The sequence below is a fragment of the Carassius gibelio genome, chromosome B16 (assembly GCF_023724105.1).
Source record: "Carassius gibelio isolate Cgi1373 ecotype wild population from Czech Republic chromosome B16, carGib1.2-hapl.c, whole genome shotgun sequence".
In the NCBI taxonomy this organism is placed as follows: Eukaryota; Metazoa; Chordata; class Actinopteri; order Cypriniformes; family Cyprinidae; genus Carassius; species Carassius gibelio.
This window is the reverse complement of record NC_068411.1, coordinates 22,542,316-22,554,063: the sequence shown is the minus strand read 5'-3', so window position 1 is coordinate 22,554,063 and position 11,748 is coordinate 22,542,316. Positions and strand designations below refer to the sequence as shown.

The 11,748-nt window shown below is 34.4% G+C and overlaps 1 protein-coding gene across 3 annotated transcripts; it reads right to left on the bottom strand.

Moving 5' to 3' along the window:
* Window positions 1–217: 217 nt before the first annotated feature.
* Window positions 218–11,349, bottom strand: tcea3 (transcription elongation factor A (SII), 3). 3 transcript variants are annotated; one of them, XM_052579137.1, is made up of 23 exons: window positions 11,128–11,349; window positions 10,385–10,447; window positions 9,937–10,042; window positions 9,682–9,790; window positions 7,804–7,968; window positions 7,621–7,716; window positions 6,643–6,732; window positions 6,031–6,099; window positions 5,822–5,917; window positions 5,628–5,720; window positions 5,301–5,390; window positions 5,048–5,161; window positions 4,886–4,939; window positions 4,526–4,585; window positions 4,313–4,378; window positions 4,141–4,212; window positions 3,961–4,020; window positions 2,800–2,960; window positions 2,640–2,695; window positions 2,373–2,528; window positions 1,167–1,313; window positions 746–817; window positions 218–305 (listed from the first exon to the last, which is right to left on the bottom strand). In XM_052579137.1, the coding sequence occupies exons 1-23, from the start codon at window positions 11,194–11,196 to the stop codon at window positions 297–299; spliced, it is 2,073 nt and encodes a 690-aa protein (XP_052435097.1). In that variant the 5' UTR covers window positions 11,197–11,349; the 3' UTR covers window positions 218–296. The 3 variants fall into 3 exon arrangements, with proteins under 3 accessions (XP_052435097.1, XP_052435098.1, XP_052435099.1); XM_052579138.1 differs by lacking the exons at window positions 7,621–7,716; window positions 7,804–7,968; XM_052579139.1 differs by lacking the exons at window positions 4,886–4,939; window positions 5,048–5,161; window positions 5,301–5,390; ... (3 more) ...; window positions 7,621–7,716; window positions 7,804–7,968.
* Window positions 11,350–11,748: the final 399 nt, after the last annotated feature.

The following is an 11,748-nucleotide window of genomic DNA, read 5'->3' as shown; positions in this document are numbered from 1 at the left end:
CTCTGCAGCGGCACCTACCCAAACCTAAAATACTATAAAAACTTATTATAGGTGTACCGTAGTGATTCAGGGTAAGTCAAAAACAAGGTTTGGAAAATGGATTCACGGTGTATTTGTTTATATAAATGTTGAAATCAAAAAAGTTACGGACTGCAGCTTTAATTTACCTATTATAAATTTGGGGCCATTTTCTGGTAGAATAGAATGTTATATTACATTCTCTTCCAAAAAAAAAAAAAAAAAAAAAAGGATGAGGAATCCTACATGGTCATTGTTCTTGGAGTTCTGGCTTCAGTTTAGCAGAACTAGAAAAAAAACATTAAAAGACACTTGTGTTACTTGCACGGTTCTATTGCACAATGGTTTGTTTAGAAATGAGTGCTGTCGAACATTTTATTGCAATTAAACATTCAAAATAAAAAGTTTTTGTTATATACGTGTCTGTACTGTGTATATTTATTATGTATATATAACAAACATGCATGTATATTTTTAAGAAAAAAATAATATTTATATATTAAATATATTTATAAATAATATAAATTATATGAATCAAAATATGCCTATAAATATTTTCAAAATATATCCATGCATGTGTGTGCATTTATATACACATAATAATTATACACAGTACGCACACATATTTTGTGTGAGCAAAAACTTTTATTTTGGACACGATTAATCATTTGACAGCAATATTAGAAATACATAGTAAATACATGAGCCAAAACATATTTTTTCTGACCTTCCAGCGGTTACCACATTCATTGCACAACACAAAGGTGGTCATTGGTTCATCAGCACTGCGGGTTTGCACCTGTAAATGTACAAAACATTTAGAGTATATTTAATTCCCTAAAAAATGACAGGCAAAATCAAAAGCAGGAATTAGTTCATAAGCACATTTCATTTCCCTTCAATAAGATAAAGTTCCTTTGTAACAAGAACTGTTTTTATAAGAATTTTTTTTTTATGACCACTGGCTCATTTAATGACTCGAGGGTTCTTTGTAAAAATCGGCTCAGGAGGACTCGCTTTCAAAGGTTCTACAAAAGGGACAACATGAAAGACTTTTTTAAGAGTGCATTACTAGGCTCTACTACTAGGCTCTTATGCATGATAATTATCTGGAGCTAATAACTGTAAGATAAGTTTTATTGATGTACCTGGTTGTAGGTACAGTTTTTCTTCTTGCACTTGCCACACTGCAGCAGGTCAGTGGTGGTTCCTCCAGTCTTGGCCATCTGATGTTCTCGGATGGCCTCCTGGGTCAACACGTTTCTCAACTGTTTCAGTTCATCACTAGCCATCTCCTACAATGGCAGGAACATAGCGTTTATCAAGAAACATAAACTTACGTAACAAAATAACTTTTGCAACATTTTACTGGGAATCAAGACAAATTGTTGTTTACAGGGCAAAGTGTTTTTCTTGTTTTAAGTATATATTATTTACATCATTTTGGGCCAATACGGTAATAATTTGAAGATACACTACTGTTTAAAGATTTGAGGTCCGGTAAAATTCATACTTTTAATTATCAAGGATGCATTAAATTTATAAAAGGGGTTTTTAAAATGTACAAATGTTTCTTGAGCATCAAATCAGCATATCTGACTGATTATTGAAAAATCACTTGATACAGAAAACTGAAGGACCGCTGAAAATTCAGCTTTGCCATCAAAGAAATAAAATACATTTTAAAATGTATTAAAATAGAAAATATTTATTTCAAATTGTATTAACATTGCACACCACAGTGCTGTTTTACTGTATTTTCAAACAAATTAATGCAGCTCTGGTGAACATAAGTGTCTTCTTCCAAAAAAACATAAAAAAATAGTGCACGTTCTCTGAAAACAATTATTGTTTTATAATTATTATTCGATTTTACCACTTTATATTTTTACTGGGAAAAAATAGATAAATATTGATTTAAAGACAAACTTATATATTATTGATGCTTTTTTTACTGACTTTTTCCTGAACAACATTTTTTAACCTGTAATTCATATTTATTATTATTTTGTTTATAATTACTATTATTTAAAAAAAAATTTGGTCACACTTTATTTTAGGGTCCAATTCACACTATTAACTAGCCATTAACTATAACTTTTGCCTCAATTAACTCCTTATTTGATGCTTACTTATAGTTTATAAGGTAGTTGTTAAGTTTAGGGAATTGTGTAGGATTATGGATGTCATGCATTATATGTACTTTATAAGCACTAATAAACAGCCAATATGTTAATAATAGACATGCTAATAAGCAGCTAGTTATCAGTGTGAATTGGGCCCTATACTAAAGTGTTACCAAAAATTTTACAAATAAACTGAATTATTTAAGAGGTCCAATATGTGCAGTCCACCTCAGCAGTCATGATGGCGATGCGGCTCAAATCGATGGCTCCAGCTAAGACATTTTTACGCAGATTGGGATTTTTGGGATCTTTGAGGTTACTTATGCGGCTGCGAACTCTGTTCTTGTATTTCATATCTGTGGCTTTTATCTCCTGGTAGATATGTAACCAGAAGAACACAGTTAAGGAAATCAACTTTCAAACATTAAACAATATTTTCAAGATGATTCTGCACTTAGTTTGACTTAGTCAACAGATATGTTTACGAAGGATATGATCCTCGAGTTCTGCTGCCATGCCCTCACAGTTTGCCCCATAGTCTTTGTAGTCATCTAAGAGGAAAAGCACTTTGTGAGTATCATCTGCCAAATAATGAGCATCAACACAATATATGTCAGCATGTCTGTGTGGGTGTCGAGTGTTTGTTTTTGTTTACCATCTGTACGTAGCGCAGCAGTCAGCATTTCAATGCATTTGTCCCTGATGGGATCCCCAGTTTGCAGACGAGGAGATAAAGGACCCACACTGGAGCTAAACGACGGGGAGAGGGGGCTTGTGGGTGTTGTGGGCGTCTTTGGGGTCTCTGGTTTACTCTTGCTGTATAGGGAAAACAGGAAGTCTTTACTTCTCTAATGTCAATGTTTATGACAATTGGACTTCCAGTTAAACCAAAGCAGGAACTGAGAATTCTATTTCACACAACTTAAAGCTGATTACACTACACAACTTTTGTGCAGATGTACTCCCCGATTTACAGCCTGGAGGTGTGAACTCCACAAAAGTCAGACGGAGATGACAGACAACAAAATCGCATCATGTATGATGGACACAAAGTAGACGATGATTCCATTTAGTTGGCAGATAATTAAACATTTTGATTTTAGCATATATATATTTTTTTTATTGTCATGCATCTCCAACATCAAGGCACATGTTTCTGCATGATCCAGTTGTCACCAAAATGACTTGATCCTATGTTGTTTAGTGTAGTTTTTCTCTGTAACCTTTTACAAAGTCGCCAACTGTATGATGCCAAGTGTTTTCAAACCTGCTCAGATTTGAAATTGTGAGGTATATTCCAGCGTTGACCTTTGTGATGTGCTAAAAATCCTTTACCTAACTTCAAAAATAATCAGTCTTTTAAAAACTTGACTGTAAAGCATACATTTTGGACTTAACTCTTTTTATATTAGCACAGGTTTTGTATTTCTTTTTGGAAATGATCATTAATCTGAGTTTATACGTATGCAAAGTTTTCAGGATTTAGACCAAAGCAATAACACTAACTAGCATTTTTGGGGAAAAAGAAAATCCTCTCTGGGTTAAAATGACTAGAACACAACTATGAGGGTTAGATTTAATATATAATGTAAACAAAGCATATGTAGTGTGAAAGTCATGGACTAAAACAATACACTTAAATTGTACATCCCAACAGTATTATGTATTACTGCTATCAGTGAAACAACATTATTTTTGTGATTTGTTGACTTATTATTTGAATGGTTTTTTTGGAGTATTCCATCTGGGGCACGAAGCGGGCAGAAATGGCATGCTGGTCACAGCTAAATGAGGCTACTGTAAATATAGTTCTTGCCTTTCATTAGATTTCTTGGCCTGAGGTGAGCTTCCAGACCTGGAGTTAGTAGAATCTCTCCTGGAGAAAAAGGACATGAGAGTTCATACATTCTGTAGAAAACATGAATGAACATGCACGTACCTTTGTAAACAAATGTGGGTTTAAATATTTTACTACTGCATTGCTGTAACACGTTACCTCTCCAATTTAGGTTCACTTGATTGTCTTTTCAAAAGGTGATGGCTTGACTTGGAGTCAGTAGAGTCCTTACTGCAGTAAAAGCGTAAAACACAAACACCTGATTTTCTTTGCCATGAAAATCTCATAGATCTTTTCAGCACTTTTAATGAGAAGTGATGCATGAGCAGACCTGTCTCTCCGTCCATCCAGGCTGAGCTTTCTAGAATGGAGCTTTTTAGAACCTGTAGAGTCTTGTCTAGAAACAAAAGGGGGAATAAAGGTGACAATTTGTATGGTTTTAATGAACTCAAGGAAACCGCGAGTATTTCAAGACAAAATGAGAGCAACGCATGCGCTTCTGCTGCCCTCTGCCTTCATTCTGTGGCAAAACATCTATTCGCACCTCTCAATCTCGATCTTCATTGATGGCCTTTTGAGTGGTTTGCTGTCACTTGTGTCTTTTCTGAAAAAGAAGCATTGTCATTGTCGTTACAGGATGGTGATCAATTATCATCCCCACAAAGACTCAAATTAAATTAAAAGGAGAGTTCATCATTTACTCATCCTGATTTATGATTGTAGCACACTTGTATGAAAACTTGCTTTTTGACGAATGAAAGCTCTAGTAAGTGAGTAAATTAAGGTAATATCTCTTGAAATTCATAACATCAACACTTTAGTTAAGACGAAACACTGCAACCTCAAGTTTAATTTCACCCAACAATGATCTTGTCCAAGCGTTAGTATTCATCATGCTTCTGACCTATCTTTCTCATTGTGTTCAGAAGTCCGTCGCTTTGGGTCTGATGTTTCTTTTCTATAATAAAACGGCTTTAGTTCTTTTTCAGGCAATGAAGTAATTAAGTAAAAACACAGGCATGCAGCTTTTAATATCAACATGATTTCCAGTTCGCCTGACCCTAACCTTTCTTTCTCTTTGTCTTTCTTTGCGTCTAATGAGGGACGTTTCATAGGTGTAGGAGGCTGAAGATGGAGAGGAACAGGAGGAAGAGGAGCACTGGGTTCAGCCGTTTCTTTTCTAAGCGAAGAAAGTGACTGATTATTTACGAGACAAGGAACATTGTGCTTGGTTAGAACACGGTGTTACACTAAAATGATGCTAAAAAAGGTTTAGCAGTACTTTGTTTAATCAAAAAGACAACACACCAAGCCCTGACCTCTCTTTCTTCATCTCGCGTTTCTGAGGAGGATGTAGATGAAAAGGTAAAGGAGGAAGCGGGGCATTCGGATCAGGTGCTTTTTTTGCCCTAGGCAAGAAATATACAGTTCGACTGTGGCATTTCAAAGGAAAACTTGAAACACATGTGTGATACTTGGTCATCTAGTGAACTAAAAATGATCATTTACAATTTCCCATTGATTTAACGCCAAATGATTTAGAGCAACAACGACTGTTATTTTCCAAAACAAAAGCAATAATGATATATTACACTGATTTTCTATTCACTGGCAACAAACCCTCTTTAGCTGAAAGGTGCTCAGACCTTTCTTTGGGCTCTTCTAGAGATGGACGTTTGGGAGGAGGAGGAGAAGAAAGGATAGGAGCAGGAGGAGGTAAAGTTTCAGGAGGATCTTTCCTGTGAAGATAGATATTTTGGTAGTGACTCCCTATGTTAGAGATGTACTATAATTCTTACAAATAATACAAATCTGAATATTCTTGAGTTCGACCCCTGACCTTTCATTCTTCACCTCTGATGAACGCTTAGGGATAGGAATAGGAGGAGGATGAATTTGATGATGAAGAGGAAAGAAAGGATAAGGTGCATCTCTCCTGCATGAAAACAAGCAGTGAAATGTTGATTCAATTTGAAGGAGAACGCTTATTAAAAAAAAGTAGATGTTTTCTTGTCACACACTGCATGCAGTTCTAGCACAGTGTCCAACCTTTCTTTCTTTCCATCTATGGAGGGATGTTTACTGAGAAAAGACTGTAAAGGACCCTGAGAGTCTTTTCTGTACAAGAGACATAAACAACAAATTTAGCATTTAAACTTGATATCAATTACTGTTCAAAAGTTTGGGGTTAGTAAGATTTTTTTTATATTTTGAAAATAAGTCTTTTAAGTTTATCAAGTCTGCATTTATTTGACTGAAAAAAAAATGTGAACTGAAAATTTGTGAAATATTGTTGTAATTTTAAATAACTATTTCTATTGTGATATATTAAAAAATAAAATGTATTCCTGCAATGACAAAACTGAATTTCAAGTAGTCATTACTCCAGTCTTCAGTGTCAATAAAGGTGACAATTTGTATTGTTTGAATGTACACAAAGAAACCATGAGTATATATATATTTACTTAAATTTGAATGTGTCCTTACTTAAATTAAAAATTGTGAATTTCTTTAAAAAAAACTTTTTTGAGTGTTTGGTTGATGTATCAACTACCACTGTAGGTAGTATGCAATAATAGACTACATTAGAAAATTGAACTTTTTGCATTTCGATGACACATTCCTAACTAACACATGTCCAAGCATGCAAAATGCTCTGACCTCTCTTTCTTTACATCTACTGATGAGCGTCTTAGAGGAGGGTGGGAATGGATTGAAGCAGGAGGGAAAAAATCAACAGGAGCATCTTTCCTAAACAAAAGTGAAAGTTCATCTGACATTACTGTTTCCACTTTTACACTGGACAACCACGGTTGCAAAAGCATAGCAAAAGCAAAAAAATAAATAAAAAACATGGCACCAGGGTCATGCACCATTAAGAACTAAGAACTTTTTAAGTTAATTCCTGAATTTGAACTGATGTAGCAAATACAATGCAGAACTGCAATTCAAATTTGAATAGAAGGAAGACAGAAATTAATGAGTGCTAGTATATTTTTTTAATAAATTGATATATTTTGTGATTGTTTTTTTGTTACAAGTATTTAGCTATAGGTTTAGAGAAATAAACTACTTTTCAAATGTTGAGGTCAGTAAGATTTTTTATTAATTTATGATGCATTGAATTAATCAGATGACAGTACAGACATACGAGCATAAGAGACTTTATTCTAAAATATTTAGTCACCCCAAACGTATGAAACGTAGTGAATGTCTAATCAGTTAACAAACGTTTATGTTATAATTCAGTGAAAAAAAGACATAGTCTAGAATTAATGATGCAATTTTTTTTTTACTATTTAACCAAAGAAATTCCTCTTGTTGATTTAAAAAAAAAAAAAAAAAAAAACATTTTTTTTTTTCAGTAAATTCCACTTCCTGTTCTGTTTAAATTTAATTCAACATGCTGTTGGACATGAACAGAAAAAACTGTTCTTATATTCCACCAATAGAAGAACTACAAAGTTGCAGAGAACGTGCAAAGAAAAATAAAATAAAAAATGCAGTTGTTAATTTGTGAAATTTTAAAGAAAATATTTTTTTCTAGATGATCAGAAACAGCTGCATGTTTTGTTGTGTGGTATAAGTGCTTCCTCCTAACCACAGTCACATGCTTTAACCGCATGCACAAGCCCTAACCTCTCCCTCTTCACTTCCCCAACCGGAGGACACTTGGGAGGCAGAGATGAAAGCGTCATTGGGGAGGGAAGATGATCCCTGTTCATTGCATCTCTCCTGAACAGAATGCACATAAAACTCCTCAATCTAATGGCATGGTTTTGCAGGGGCAGAGGGGTTTTATACATCACATGGGCTTCTCACCTCTCTCGTTCCCTTTTATTGTTTATAGATTGTTTCTCTTTTTTCTGTTCACCTTCTCGTTTTTCATTCCTGAGCTCTGCATCACATTTCTCTCTTCTGTGTTTTTCATCAAGTTTCTTGTTCGAGTCTAAGTCTGGTTTAAATTCCATTGTTAACCTTCGTGGACTGACGAGAGATAAAGAAGTTACACTTCATAATGCAAACAACAAGTCTTTGCTTATATCCCCTTTTGCATAAATCAATGTTAGTATAAAAAACATACCATCCTCTGGTATGTTTACAGGAAGAGATTCCCAAAGCTTTTAAGTGACCCTTCACAAAAACATTGCGTATGTCTTCTAGTATGTAATGAAGTCAAGCGGCATGTGAACCAATCGTCTTTTATATTCACTTAAAGCTTGAAATGAACATGAATGAACATCAGAAATGTTTTTTATTTTAACTGCAGAAAGACATCATTCAATACTACGGCTGCACGATTAATCGAAAGATTGTTATGCAAATTTTTGTCAGTAAAGACGGTTCTGTGATTAGTAGTAAATCTATATCCCCTGCTTTCAGGTGGAGCAGCATTTACTACACAGAGCCGTAGTTCTCTGACAAGCTATACAAAATTGCATTCATTATCGCAGACTATATAATCGTAGGATTATGTAATCAACTAAATTGTTTGCGATAATTACAGCTGTTTGTGTATCTTCTCAGTGAACAATGGCTCTGTGCAGTAAATGCTGCTCCGTCTGAGAGCATGTGAAAATACCACATTTAATAAAATATTTTTACTCCAAACTCTCTTCATAACATCAGTCGAGTGTTAGAAATAAATCCTTCTGTGAGATGATCTGATTTCTTAAATGGATGGTTCACCCAAAAATTAAATCCAGGGCATCCAAGATGTCGGTGACTTTGTTTCTTCAGTCGAACACACATATTTTTAAGTCAAATCTTTGCATTCTATCAGTCTTATAATTTAAGTGGATGGGAATACATAAAATAAACATTCAATAAAACTTACAAGCAAACATACACAAACAAAACAAAATTAAACCATGTAGCTCGTGATGATACATTGATGTGTAGAGACATACAACAAATGGTCTGTTCGTCAATGGTCCACTTGAGAAGTCCACTTTTTTATTTTTTATTACATGTTTAAGCAGTGATTCCCATCCACTTACATCATAAGAGTGATAGACTGCAACAGTTTGACCTAAAAATCTCAGTTTGTGTTATACTGAAGAAACCTACATCTTGGATGCCCTGGGGGTAAGCAGATAAACAACACATTTTCATTTTTGGCTGAACTATCCCTTTAAACAGAATAATTAAGGCACACAATATTTCATTGTATAAGCAGTGATAAAAGCCCTGTTGATTATAATTTTATTATAGATATACTTTATCATGATGAAAATTATGATGAGAAGAAGTCAAATAAACTATATATTGCCATAGTCTTGTGTTTATTAGTCACGCTGAAACAATGAAAGTAGTTAAATCTTCTGTTTATTCAACTGAAGCAATAGGCTTTCCTGGATTTCTTATTTGAGGCATATTTTGATTTTTGAATGGAGATTTACTACTGCTCAAAGAACTGTGCTTCACTGAAAGATACACAAAACAATAGCAGATAATAGCCTTTGCAATTTAATTTCGATTAATTGTGCAGTCCTATTCAATACACACATTTTTTCAAGTTTAAGTCCACCAAAGTTAATACACTCTCCTGTCTGATATGTTTGTCAGACAAAATTGTGGATTCAGTGTTATGATTGGTCAGATCGCTTATCAACTGAGCTGTTTGTGAAGGGTAAATAACACTTTATAAAGCTGTGTCTGGAATACCTCCATGTTTTTTCCTGATATCAGCAAACATACCTGGACTCTCTCTCAGGAGAGGTCCTGTTGGGGGACCCTGATGGCTTGCTTGGATGATTGCCATTCTTCACCTCATTTGACCTCTCAGACTTTTGGTTTTGAGCCGATTCTGATGAAGATATAAAGGCATAAATGCATTAAACCATTACATTTTAAGCCATATAATAAATAAATGATAATATAATAAATTAACTTTTTTAAACTTAAAAACATAAAAAAAGAACTATATAACTTTTTTTAAAACATTACACCTACCTAAAAGCTTCTTCCAATTTTTGATAAGGATCTTTGCCAAGTTGACAACATCCTCGTCGGTGCAATGTTTTCTTATTCTGTTGACAGACATGCCGATTCTTGTATCCTGGAACAAAGTAAATCTAGACTCTTAGACAAACGAAGCGCAAGATATCAGACAACCTACTGTGATGTTAACAAGAGCAGCTGCATTTATGTAGCAAAATGTACTAATCTTTCTGGTGTATCATAGCTGTTATATTATTCACAAGTCTGTCTTACATCTTCATTTTAAAATTCTCTATTATAATTCTTTCCAGATTTTCCTGCCATGGATTTTTTGTTTTGCAAGGTCCATATTGAACACATTACATGTGTCCAAGGCTGTCTGAGATGCCTTTGATTTGCAGCTATATTTCCCTAAAGGAATTAATAAAGTATGTCAATACAACTGATCCTGCAAACATACCTGAAGAAGCTTCAGTGTCATGTTGAAATCTTTCAATTCTCTTAGAAGATCTAGAGCTCCATCCTATGCAAACAGGGAGATAAATCATTATTTTAGTATTTTAACAATTATTGAATGACAGAATAACTGTATTCATTTTTACTTAATAGTATTTAATATATATATATTTATTTATACATTATAATAACTCAATGTCACTGATGCATTTGTGTTCCACATTCATATGTCATACTGGAACAACATAAGAGTGAGGAAATTACTGCAGAAGTTTCATTTTCATTTTTGGATGAACTATGCCTTTAAATTCTCTGCCCGTGCATGTAAAAAAATATTTATGTCGGCCAAAACACACCGCCTCCACGACCTTGTGCCATTTACTACGAGGAATCCAATACATATATACGAATAAGTCTTAGCAAAACATGCATACAAACATGTCAACAAAACTCTGTCTATACTGATCACACTTTGGTCCTCGTAGAGCTGCCTTGAAAGTAAATCTGCGCAATCCTCAGCCAACTGTTGTCACATGCGTCTCTGTAGTCCTATTATACACACACATTACGGTCTCTCACTTCCAACACAATTAAACAAGGCTTGTGCACGCCTGTATCTAAATTAAGCATTATTAAAACCGCATAAATACACATGCAAAAAAGTTTAAAAGAGTTATTCATAAGCAGCATGCACCGAGATCGCATAAACAAACAGCGTGAAGCATTGCGTCAAAATTAGGATCTCACCATGTTATTTCTAGACACCATCTTGTCTAGTTTTTTAGCAATCCGCAACAGGTCCTCCTCTCGCGTCATTGTGTGCGCATTAATATGCTTTAAGTGAAAACGTGATGTGTTTTATAATACGTTATGTCACATTAATCTACATTCAGCGAAATGTAAGAAGTTTTGTTCCCACGCATAAGTTGCTTCTGCACGGTCGGTTGAGCTGAGGGGGCGGGGCCTTCGAGACAGTCGGAGCTGTCAATCAATCCATCTGGATTTATGACAACATCTAAATATAGCTAGGCCTAGTCGTTATTAGGGGGCGATAAAAGTTCAGTGTTTTTTTTTTAGGAAAGACATTTGCAGCAGACAAACTTTATACTTTGCAGCTTGGGCCTGTTGTATTTTCTGTCTTAATTTTTATTTTTATTATTCTTCTTTTTTTATATATGTTTAGATACGTTAATGCATCATTTACCATATTGCGGTAAGACGGTACAATGTTTCGCAGCAATTTTTGCATTCTTTATTAAGTGTATTTACTGATTATTATTTAATGTTTTTTGAGTAGCCTAGTTCGATATTTCACAACTGTCATTTGTCTGTACATTTCAAGCTTATCACTTGCCCCGTTAAGTTAAA